The sequence below is a fragment of the Marmota marmota genome, unplaced genomic scaffold (genome assembly GCF_001458135.2).
Source record: "Marmota marmota marmota unplaced genomic scaffold, marMar, whole genome shotgun sequence".
Classification (NCBI taxonomy): domain Eukaryota; kingdom Metazoa; phylum Chordata; class Mammalia; order Rodentia; family Sciuridae; genus Marmota; species Marmota marmota.
In genome coordinates this window covers 15220558-15233537 of record NW_026000153.1, presented here as the reverse complement: position 1 = coordinate 15233537, position 12980 = coordinate 15220558, and the positions used below count along the sequence as shown (strand labels likewise).

The window sequence follows — 12980 nt, the reverse complement described above, 5'->3', positions numbered from 1 at the left end:
AGACCACCCTGCAGGGAATATATGCACATTAGGGCATTTACCAAATGTTTAGGATCTCCCCAATGCAAATAGAAACTCCCAAAGAACTTTGCAGGAAAAACCATCTCAAAGGTGATAAAAAGTAGAAATCAATTTCACTATTCTTATGCATAAGTGATCTTTATCCAGATCAAATTTATGTATTGGAAATAAAATTGTTGGTTGTTTTATCAACACAGGAGTGATTAGAACACGTCTTTTCCCTTGCAAATTTGTTTCCATTTATGCTTCTATTCTGCTCCTCCCCAACGCAGTAAGAATTTCTAGTTTTTGATATTGATACAGTCTGTGACTGGTGGGTTAGTTAGCAAAAATAAGGTGTATGGACTGACATCCACCCTGAATCCAAAGGCTGAATTCATCTCACAGATGTATCTTATTTGTCTCATACAGTTTTAAAAAAATTGACTTTGAGTTCTGCACCTGCATCTACTAATTTTAATGACTGCCTGACTCCTGAACACCAGTGTGCTTGCATTTTCTCTTTAGAACTTCTCCCCTGTGCCTCCTGGGAGAGAATGAAGTTTTGAGTTGGGTAGGTCTTGAGTCTCAATGGAAAAGCTACAGACAGACCTACCTGTAGAGACCAACTTCTGTCATCTACTCTAGACCCCCAGCCCTCCTGTAGATCAGAGTGATCAAAATTAATGAACAGTTATTCCCTTACCTTGGCTTCTCTGAAGGGATAATACTTTCTATTCATACCTGTCTTGAAACAACAACGTGGTTTTGTAAATGCAATCTATTTCATGGAATTGAGTAAAGAGTGAAATAAAATTATACTGCAATTTCACAGAAAAAACCTGACAAGAGCTATTTGGAGAATTTTTGTCTAGAGTGTTACTACCCGTCAGCACTATTAATCTTTTTTTTTTTTTTTCATCATAAGAAATGACCTCACCCAAATATACCTTTACAATCTACTTTAATGCATTTTTTCCCCTGAAGTCAGTATCTGTACATTTTTAGACATAATTGTTATCCTTTAAAAAAAATTAAGCAAAAACCCTTTTCGTATGCTGGCTTTCCCTAATAAACTACATTGCATAGTTCTAAACTAATATTTCTTAGATAGATTTTGAATAATGTAAAAAGACAAAGCCCATATGAAAATAAAGAATTGTAAAATGAGATTTAGGCTTTCATATATGAATTTAGTTGATCTTTATTCCCTTTATAATTTTTAAGCAAAAACGCTTTATTCTACTTCATGAAGATCATTACCTTTGAGAGTTAAACATCTTTGCAGTGCCTTTTAAATAGTTTTCTTTTTAAAATGTTCAAACATTCTGGGCTGGGAGTGTGGCTCAGTGGTAGAACATTTTGAGTAGAATTTATAAGGCCCTCGGTTCAATTCCCAGTACTAACAAAAAAATAGTTAAAACATCCCATGTTTCCCAAACTTAAAACCCCCACAGCTAGTGTTGAAAAAATACTTAAACTATGAAATTCTTCATTTTCCTTACATACAACTGTAGTCAAGGGGGAAAAATCCTTTAATTTCTATAGACATCTACTTATTCAAAATTAATTTTATATCTACTCAATAATATTTAAAAAATTTGTATCAAGTCACTTTTTTGGTGGTTATCCATTAGATTCACAGAAGTTAGTGTAGTATCTACTCTGTATTTAAATGACTCTAAATATATTTATTAAAAGGTAAAATTCCAACGGTGAAAAAATTAGAATATTCTCTCAAGGTCATAAAGAAATGTAGCTCTGAGTCTTTATTTGTTGTCAAAAAACAAAACAACAACAATAACAACACAAAAACCCTGTACAGTCCCTGGATTTTCATGGGAAGCTGTTAGGAGAACTTTTAGAACTTCTCCTAAGAGAATTTATTCCCAAGAGGTAGAGTGGTCACCACACCTAAAGTCCCATCAACTGGACATATCCATGCTGCCATTTCACTGGCTGGCAGATATTAAGATGCTGGTAGGATTTGAGGAAGGCTGTTTTCCACAGAGCTCCAAGACAGTTTTTACTTAATGGGAAAGAATGCTGGACTGTATACAACTAGCTTCAGATCTAAGTTATTTCATATCTCAGCACAGGGCCATTTTTTGTTTCCTTGGTAATTTTACCTATTTTGGTGCCTGGGACATAGCAAGTGTTAAAATACATTGTATATAGGCATATCTAATTGAACTGTTGTTCAAAAGCATTAAAACTCATTCTTTGGAACAATAGAGTTGAACTCCAGATGTTGAAAATGTTAGGGTTGATTTAATTATGCATTTTGTAAATTTGATTATGCCTCCTCTCTCCTTAGACGTCAAGTGTCTAGTGAAGGTGTTTTAAGCTTATGTTCATTGCCATGCCAAATGTATTAGATAGTCTCTCCCTTGTAAGATTTGTGAAAATACAACTCCAACTAACTCAGGAAAATGTTCACACTGGAAAGTTGCCTTGGCCCCAAGTGCCTGGAAAAACACAATTACTCATCTCACCCAAATGTGTTCATTTCCAGGAAAACTCTGGACCACATTGAGAATCCAAGTTCAAAGGGACAAAGATATGGGACAATTAATAAAGTTGGTTCAAACATTCTAAGTCCCTAATCCACCTGCCTTTTGTTTGAGTATGAATATCTTGATAGGGTTATTTCCCAATTCAGTATCCACGAATGCCATCTCTATTGCCATCCTCTGGTTGTGGAGGGCAGGACAAGGCCCACCATGAAGAGAGGGTGAAGTGGCATCCAAATGAGCACACACATTGTTCACCATGTTGGAGTTTGTCACTGTACTTTGAGTATACTAAGTCATCTGAAATCTCAAATACATCATCATATAAGTCAAAGTCTGGACGGCTCAACTGAACTATTAATTTCTAGATCTGATGCATTGACGTCACAGTTATTATTTAAGGAAGTTAATTCATTTTATGGGTGTCTGTGTGAAAAATGTTTTCCAGAAGTTTCAAGTTATATATTCCTGAAGGCTCCTATTTCTTCCTCAGTGGTGGTAGGTTAAAGATGAGCTTTCATGATTAACTCAAAGCATTCATTTTTGATGCCCTCAGCCTCACAGTAATAAAGGAAATATATAGCTACTTTATTATTTTATAAAGATGCATATTTGCTGAGGCTCTAACACTAACAAGTCTGTGGAGTAATGGTTGGAATCTGGGACATAAGACTGGGGCTAAATTTCTTTGCCCTCCTAACCCCAGAGAGTCTTTAGAAAAATAAAAACAAAAGAGCAGAAAGTACTTAAGGTAAGCCACTGTTGTATTCATAATATAGAGAAATAACCACCATGCCTCATGGACAGTAGATGCGGTTCTCCACGGGGCTACAAAACTGTGCTAGTAATAATTTTAATTGGATGCTATCTTTGCTGCCTTCAAAAAGTATCATAAAATGGAATTATTACAGGCTACAAGTGCACTTACAGAGCTGGCCTCTCACAGAAGGAAAGAGATAACATTTATCCTTTGGAGGGCAACATCAGTGGGCTTCTATTTGTTTCGTTTACATGCATCCCCAGCTACCTGCTATTTGCTTCCTCTTCCCTACGTCTAAGAGATCAATTTGAATTAGACGCTGCAGAACACGATACTAAGTTGTGCTGGCCTTTTGCCTTTGGGGACTGCGTGTGACACCTGGAAAGGTCCTCTGTGCTCCTGGGGGTGGTTGGAAAGCCTACCTGTAGAGGATTGGGTGGCGTGAGCGGCGACGGAAGGCCATGTCCTGGAGATTGACTGGGCTTCTGAGGGGGGCTTGCACTCTGCTGGGTTGGAGATGGCTGGTTCTGGTTCTGGGGGTGGGAGTGGGACTGATGCTGCTGGGGCTGAGGCGCCTGTTGCAGCTGAGATGGAGGAGCTGGCAGCTGCTGGGAGGCAGGTGGTGGCTGCTGGGGCGGGGGTGGGCTGGGGCTGTGGAGGCTGCTGGGACTGTGAGGGCGCCTGTGGGGCTGGCTGTGGGTGCTGGCTGGTTGGCGGTGGAGGAGGCTGCTGTTGCTGTTGCTGCTGCTGCTGTTGCTGTTGTTGTTGTTGCTGCTGCTGCTGCTGGAGCTGCTGGAGCTGCTGGAGCTGTTGCAGTTGGGAGTTCAGGGATGAGGTAGCTACAAGGAAAGAGAGTGAAACAAACATGACAAAAACATCCTGCTGTGTCCTGATGGCTTGTCCCCCGTCTCCGTGAGAGACGGTTTGCCCTCTTCCACTGAAGCTCTTTAGTGTTTAAGAGAGTGGGGAGGTCCTGGGAGAAATAAAAACACTTCTTGGGATTTTTTTTTTTTTAACAAATTAGGACCAGAATGTAATACATCAGACATTTTGTCTTAAAGGTATTGGGAATTACTATAAAAGCATCACTTTCAAAGGGGGTATACAAGGAACAGAGATGTTTTTAAGGAATCTCTTTCTCTCCTTTTTCACACTGCCTGTGAAATATACTCATGCCAAGATCTGATGTGGATTTTCAGAGTTCAACCAGTTAAATTCTTCTGGTAAGCGCTTGACTGGCGTTAAGAACAGAACACTAATTGTAATCTCCTTTTCATCACCATCAATACCATTAATCAATACCGTTTTCGCTCTTTACTCAGACCTCTACCAATTTGCTTAGATATCTTAGTTTCAAGTTTATATAGTGTTTTTTTCCCCTTTATTCAAAGATTATTTCTCACACATGGATCTCTTAGTTTTGCCAAATTGTGATATTTAATTTTTTTTTCCTGCTGATCAAAGAGACAGAGCCCCCAAACCAGAGGAATATGGTAGGTGACTATGAAATACATAGTGTGATGATTCGACACATTAGAGAGTACTTAAAAATAATCTCCATTCCTTGCACACCCCCTTGAAAAGTAATTCTTTTAAGGCATTAGTACCTCAAGGACAGGCAAGGAACGGAAGAAACAAAATCATCTTTCAAGATTTTCTTATTATAGGAGAAGAGTTGGTGGGCTAAGCTGTCTTAGTACTGAGAACACAAAATTTTTTCTCGTACCCATCTAGCACTGAACAATTTCTGCTGGAGGAAACCAAAGCATAGACTAGAGAAAGTTACTGCTGAAAACCAAGTTCACTTTTCCTTTGCTTAAGTCTCAGCCTACATGCTTTCTAACAAGACCATGGACAATTAATATAAGGAGTAATGTTGAACTAGCAGGCCTTGGCTGCAAAGTTTTCCTGCTTCTCTTCCACCTATAGTCAAGATTTCCAAAAGCAATAATTCCCTTTTGCAACATTATACTAGTTCCTGTTTTGAAAAAAAAATGCTCATTAAAAAAATTCTAGTGAAAATTGTATGATATGATTTGGCATATGATATACCTGCCTTCACGTAAGTATGTTCATGAAATATACATGTGAATCCAAACATAATGAGGGCACATGAGAAACTTTCTCTGTAAGAGAGTTAATCAGTGACAATTTTTGTAAAGTTAAAAATCATTTTGTAAAATTTATTGAATACCTGTTAGGCACTGGTAATATGCCAGGTAATATGTAGGATTTAAAGAGGAAGCCTAGTCCTGCCTGAAGGAGTTCACAATCTAAGTAAAATTAATTCATAAGAGACAATCTGGTTTGGAGGTGCCTCTTATAGAAAGAGAACTGCTAAAGGTACTTGCTTAAATGCTTGATGAATATCTGTCTATAGATAGAAGTGATCAACAGTGTAAAACTGACCAAAAGGACTGGACTGGGAGAATAAGGAGACAGGATCCTTTGTGGGCTAATGGGGGCCAAGACAATGCACAAGGCAGGTGTTTGATGTGGGCAGAGAGAGAGCTCAGGATAGTGAGGTGAAGGAAGAGAGGCTATGTCAGCCTGGAGAGACACCTGAATGACAGCATGGCTTTTAGGTGACACAGAACTGAGAATGGACTGTTTAAAACTCAAGGGAGTTTTGAGTGACTTAAACTGCAGAGAAGGTAGAAAGCCTTTCTAGTAAAAATGGCGTGAGTTTGAATCCTCACAATTAACATTGTATTTGATTTCAAACATATAGATCAGGTTTGTTTTCAGGAAATTATAATTATATTGGTGAAGTGATATCTTGACTTTTCCTGGGGGCACCAATTACTAATTCTGTGATCTCAGGTACCATGAAGGGCATCCACAATGGGCCAGTAGAATAGCAAATCTTCATCGTGTTACTGAATCATTGTATGTCTCTTCCAACAGCCCAGGGTTAAGTCTTGTCTTGTACTAAGCCTAGGGTGACCTAGACCTTGTAACAGGACTCCAGAGGTAGAGATAGGCTAAAAATTACCCAGTCATTGGGAATCTTAAAAGAAAGTCCTCATTTGCCATTTTCCCTTCCCTCTTTATTCTACAAAATCACATTTGTTGGTAGATTGGGGAGCCCCACTCAATTCTGGCCTTTCAAGGTCTTCTGCAATCTGGGGGATCCTCTTCCTTTTGGTGCAGTGACAGACTTTGGAAACCTGATTGCATTTGGCCTCTTGCCTAATTCAAATCAAGCCTGTATGGGCTTCTTTCAAGTGGGGCCACATATGCCAGTGCTTATTTTCACGGTTGACTTAAATACCATACTGTTTCATTTTGGTTAGAAAAGCATTTATCTAAATCAACATTTAGAAACAGGAAAGACTGGGGAATATTGGCAGATAGATATTGGCAGACGAGTAGGTGCAACAGACCCTAACCTACTAATGAGACAGGGTCCCAAATGTGTCTTCGATGTTTTATGTCGGTGAGTTCCCGTTGCTTGGATATTTCTTTCCTGTAACAGCAGCTTGACTGCAAAGGCATAAACCTAAGCAAAATGCTTTTGAGTTACATAAACTAATTTGGCATCTGCAAGCTAAAAAAATGATGGAAAATAAAATGCATTCAGGTATGTAGTGGATGAAAAAAAAAGAAAGCATGAGGGAATGCACAAGACATAACTTGGTTTAAAAAAAATTGCCAAAGCCACCTACTCAATACTATGAAAATGAAAAAAAAATTGAAAATACAGTGCCTCTAAATGGCTCATCTTCTAAAGCATGGTCAAATATGGACACAGAAGTTTTTAAGTGTGTGAAGTTAGGAAGGTTCAAGGGTATATTTGAACTACAAAGAATTATTGTGGATAAAATGATGCTTCTTGGCTTAAAACTCTGACCATAGGCATGAAGATTAAAGATTTTTACTTGTCCCTGGTATTTATGTCTTTTTATGATTGTTTCCTATATCTGGTTACTATACACTGTGTAGGCCAATGTTAAATGTGAAATTTAACTACAATAACAGCAGTTGTGAGAATAGAAGAGATACACAGAAACACATCTTGAAAATTTAAAAACTTACAGTTTTGAAAAGGAACACAAAGCAAAATGCCAGGGACTTGAAACTTCCCCAATAAATAATGTAATATGAAAAAAGAGTAGCTAAGAATTCTGTGTTTTTCCTTTTGTTCACTTTTGATATTTCCAGTAATCAGAGACAATTTCCCATTTTGAACATTTGATAAAGTTTTCCTCAGTAAACTCCACAGTTAGCCCAGTTCCCTGGTACAAATCTCATCCTAGGGAGAGAAAGAGTACCAAGTCAAAGCAAAATTAGCAACCTTGAAAATATCATGATGTGTGAAAGCAGCCAGACGCCAGGGGCCACATATTGTGATTACATTTATGTGAAATATCCAGAATAGGTTCATACATAAAGACAGAAAGCAGAATAGTGGCCTCTGGAGTGTGAGGGGTGGGTTGCATTGGGAGTAACTGCTCATGGGTATGGATTTTCTTTTTGGGGTAATGATAAAGCTCTGGAACCAGATAATGGTGATGTTGAATGACATTGGGAGGATACTTATGCTATTGAGTGGTACACTTTAAAATTATTAATATGACCAAATTTATATGGGCATTTTTATATAATAAAAAAGAGCTTGTTCTACATTCATACACTGGGGACCAAGCTACACTGACTGCCTTGGGACGCCACAAAGGAATGAATAGTCCTCTTTTGCTCTGCAGGACTTTGTGTTCCTGAGTATTCGGGGCAGCCACCAGCAAAGGCTATGCTGAGGGAGCCACAGGAGAGTCAAGTTTGCACAGCTTGTGAGTGCTCTGAGCAATTCTGTCTTAGGTCTGCAGCTTCCAAAGCCTGTTAACATAACAGAATGACATATACAGGTGGGGCAACCTATTCCTCCCTAAGGGTTGGAACAAAAGTAACTATTCACTTGTAGACAGTGAGCAAGTTACTCCATGGCTGTGCTCTTGAGAAGAGGTAGTGCAGGTATCTAGCTCCAAAGACTAAACTGAAGGATGTCTGCTTGGTGATGAATTGTTCAGCCCCTGGGAAATTTTGTACAAATAATAATAATAATAATTATTATTATTATTATTATTCTGCTACAGGCTAATCACTTTTTTAAAAGCCTGCCGATGTGAAATGTAAATGTGCATTCTGAGGATAAAGGTGCGAATTTGGGTAAGACCCACAGCCACGAGTTATTTATTATAAAAAAGAGAGACATACGTGAGGGTGGTAGGAAGGGACAGTGAGAGGTATGAGGTGGGGAAGAGACACAGCATTCTCTATTCATGTCACAAATTTGCCTCCATGGCAAGACAATATTTCCTCCCCTCTTGGATATGGGGTGGTGGCAACACTATTTTCAGACTCTGTGCCATTTTAAGGAAAGCAAGTTGGTATCAGGTTGTATTATCCACAGAACTCTGTGACCTGCTGTCTCTAGAGGATCATCAGGTGGCAGCTGAGAGTTCTCTAGCTGGATTTGTTCTCAGCTGGGGGGCAGTCAATCTCAGATCAGCCTCATTTTAAAAAAACAAAAAAAATCATTGGGCCCATGAACCAGTGAAAATGGATCTTATGATTTCTCATGTTGTCTTTGTCTCCTTGGTCTGTATTTATTGTTCACTTTTGTGGCCCACTAAAATCGCTAGAAGAAGGAAAAATAGACTCTTAAACAATCTAACAGGAGGAATCTGAGTTACTGAATTGGACATCCACACACAGCCATTAGATAATAACATCTAAGGTGGATGAACCAGGAACCATGTAGTCTACGCTAGCATGCAGAAGTTTTGCAAAGCAGATGGGGAAAAAACATAGATAGTTGAGGATTGAGGATTTTGAAAAAGCACAGAAGGTGAAAACTTGCTGGGAAATCTGCCTTGATTCTTGGCAATAGTCAGAAACTAGCAAAATCAATTCTGCCTCAAAGATGATGATGTGTAACATCTCACATATGGTCAGTGTTATCAGCTCCAAAAATATTGCTACACGTGTCCTTAATCTGTCTTTTTGCTTCTTTTGCATGTAAGACAGAGTTCTCAGTGTTTCTTGAGATGGCCAGGGAAAACAAAGAGAAAAAATTTCTCCAGGAAAAATATCCCTACAAATTTCCATCAGTAGCCTGAGTCACCCACACCTTTTACTTAGCTTAGTTGTTTCCACAAACTCTAGCAGCCTATCTCAAATCATGGACCAGAATCACCAGGGGAGTTTGTTAGGACAGTAGTTTCCAGAGAGTACAGCAAAATCTGCATTCTAAAGAATCATCCCAGGGGATCAGGAGCCTTTGTCCTTGAGGCTCCCAGCAGCCTTTACTGAATCACAGTAAGTTGGGAGGGGGCAGCTCTTCCCTTGATTTTCAACCGGAGCAATTTGCTAATCCATCTCCCTCTAAACTTTGAGGAAAGTTCATTTAAACAATTTATTCTACCATTGGGGTAGGGAGGGGGGAGAAAAAGAAACTAATAATGGTTTGGAAAGAGAAGAAAATAGGCAGCTAGAAATCAGATTTTTCTTCTTTTGGAAATTAGGGCAGTTCATTAATCACTGTTGCCTTTGTTGACATTTTGGGGAGCACTCTTGTTGAAGTACATTTAATAAGAGTTAAATTTCAGGTGACTTATTAAATGGGAAAGATGAAAAGAGAAAAACAAGGGTCCTGAAACGAGAAGGAAGATGTTGTGGCAGGGCTATTCCCAGAGGAGCTGATTCTACCCAGCATGTCAGAGCAGTAAGGACTCAGAAGGGGCAAGTGGCCCCTGGATTCCCAGAGGGAATTGCTGACCCTCTTTCACGGAAGAGCTGGTCTCCCTACCATCCCTGCCTTCCAAGTACTTCGCAGCTGTGCCTAAAATGATAGAAACATAATGGAAAGGCTCTCCTCCTCTAAAGAAACTGAAAATCCTGCGTGGAGAAGAATTAGGGTTCCTAATGTGGATGTAGCACCCCAAAGTAAAGTGCTCTCATTTACGTTAAAGAAACCTGTCAGTCCACAGTCTCACTCTAATACACTGAGCTCTCCACTACTCTCCCAAGTCCTTGGGAGTCCTTCCAGAGTCCTAATGAGTGCCAACCAAGATAAAAGGTCCATACCCAGATAATTCCCACATGGAACTGCAGAACACCAAGGATGTATGTATCTCAAATTCCCAAAAGATTTTGGAGAGAAAACAAATGTCTATCTAGAAAGAAACATAAATCACACTGGCATTATTATCATACAATTGCCTTTTATTAGTAAAAGTTTGTAGCCAAAGTGAAAGGAGTGATGCCTTCCAAGCTCTGAAGAATACCAGTGACTCAGGAGGTTAAGGCAGGAGGATCACAAGTTTGAGGCCCCCCTCAGCAACTTAGTAAGTACCCTGTCTCAAAATAAAAATAAAAGAGTTGTGGATACAGTTCAGTGATAAAGTGGCCCAGGGCACAATCCCTAGTACCAAACCAAACCAAACCAAACCAATCCACAACAAAAAGCTTCTAAGGGAGGCTGATCTCCCATCAAGAATTTTATGGCTAGCACTAAAAAATAAGATCATGGCATTTGCAGGGAAATGGATGGCATTAGAGCAGATTATGCCAAGTGAAGATAGCCAATCCCAAAGAAATAAATGCCAAATGTCTTCTCTGATATAAGGAGGGTGACTCAAAATGGGGAAGAGAAGAAGAGCATGGAAAGAAGATTACCTCTACATAGGGAAGCCGGGTGGGAGGGAAAGGGAGGGAGAAGGGGAATTGCATGGATGGTGGAAGGAGACCCTCATCGTTATACAAAATACATGTATGAAGATGTGAGAAAAAAAAAAGAATAGGGTTACCCTAGATTAGGTAGAGAGAAGTGATAGGAGGGGAGGGGAGAGGATAGGGAAATAGGAAGGAGAGTAGAACGAAACAGACATTATTATTACTGTGTGTATTACATGTGACTGCATGACCAATGTGATTCTGCAACCTGTATACTCAGAAAAATGAGAAATTATATCCCATCCGATTCAAATATATGATATGTCAAGGTCAAAAAAAAAAAAAAGAAAAAAAAAGAATTCTACGGCTAGCTCAACTATCTGGCAAAAGCAAGATCAAAGTAAGTCTGATTTTGGAACTTACAAACACTTAGAACCCTTATTTTTACATACTTTCTTCTTACAAAGTTATATAAGTACACAGATAAAATAAAATAATAACTAAAAAAGAAGTCCAGGAAAGTGCATTATAAGGGAGCCCTACTATGAAAGCTGTCCAGTAGTTCTAGACAGTGAGTAGTCCAGGTCTGAACATAAGGGCCTTTGGTGAAATATCTGCAGAAAAAAAAAAGGTGATTCTAAAGAAGTGATAAAACATTTAGACATTTGGGAAGAATTTCGGAATGTTTAAAAAAAAAAGAAGCAGCTAGCAATTCATAAAAAAAAACAAAAGTTGTTTGGAAAAGTCAAAATCCAGTTGTTCAAAATGAAGCAGCTGTTCCAAATTTGAACAAATCATTAAGCTTCCAGGAGAAAAACTGAATGGATTCAATACTATAGGAAAAGTGATACAGTAAGCTTTCACTTCCTAAGAGAGGTATACATTTCTTCTTATATATAAAAAAAGATGGTTGAGAGAAACTTCAGGCAAAACAAACAAAACAAGAAAAAGGAAAAGGAAAAAAGTGCATTGTTTTATAAGAAATAATAAATGAAACACACAACATGTTATGGTTTAGAAATGAGGGTTCCCTCAAAAGTTCATGCATGAGATCATGGAAGAGTTTTCAGAGATGAAATGATTATGAGACGTGTAAGCTGATCAGAGGATTAATTCACTAATATGGACTAACTAGGTGGTGACCATAGGCAGGTAGGGTGTGGCTGGAGAAAATAGGTCACTGGGTGTATGTTTTTGAGATGTCTAGTTTGTCCCTGGTGCACAGGACTTCTCTCTGCTTCCTGGTTGCCATGTTCTAAGCTGCTTTCTTCGGCCATGTCCTTCCACCATTATATTCTGCTCCACCTTGGGCCCAGAGCTATGGAGTCAACCAACCATGGATTGAACCTCTGCAATTATTGAGACAAATCAAACTTTTCCTCCTCTAAATTGTTCTTATCAGGTATATTGGTCACAGCAACACAAAAGCTGACTAAAACACCGAATCATGCAATAAAATGTGGCATGATGAGCACTTGCTGGAATACAAAAGGATGCTCTATATGGATATTTTCTTGAATGAGGTTAAAACATAGACTGAAAAGGACATCTAATCATAACATAGTTCTTCACTCCGCAGGAACTAATAAAGTAGCCATACTGGAATGGCTTTCTGGCTTTCAATTGTTGGAATAACCTATGAACAAATCATGAAAGATTTAATGAGGACATAAATGCTGTCCTCCTTGACCATGTAAAAACAACAGGTTGGTGACAGAGAGGGAGGGGAAGTAAGAATCAGAGTGTTAAATGGGGAACCAAGAGATGTCTCTATAGTTGGCAGAACAAATAGAGATTTAAATATGCAATTTATAGTTTCATATATGCTGTACTTCTATTAGCAGGAGGGAAGAAGAGAAAGCGAGCAAAACCCTCATTCACTGTAGCAGGAAATGAATATATAGTACATGAAGTCAATAGATCAAGAATGGAGATCAAGGCCAGGCATGGTAGCTCACATCTGTTCCCAGCAGCTTGGGAGGCTGAGGCAGGAGGATTGCAAGTTCAAAGCCAGCCTCAGCAAATTAGCAAAG

The 12980-nt window shown here is 39.0% G+C and overlaps 1 protein-coding gene across 1 annotated transcript in view; it reads right to left on the bottom strand.

Annotated features, from left to right (window-relative positions):
• Positions 1-12980, bottom strand: part of Pou6f2 (POU class 6 homeobox 2) — a 365917-nt gene that overhangs the window by 114020 nt on the left and 238917 nt on the right. Inside the window, 2 exon segments of the mRNA XM_048786478.1 lie at positions 3696-3911; positions 3913-4112. Of these exon segments, the coding sequence (XP_048642435.1) occupies positions 3696-3911; positions 3913-4112 (416 nt within the window).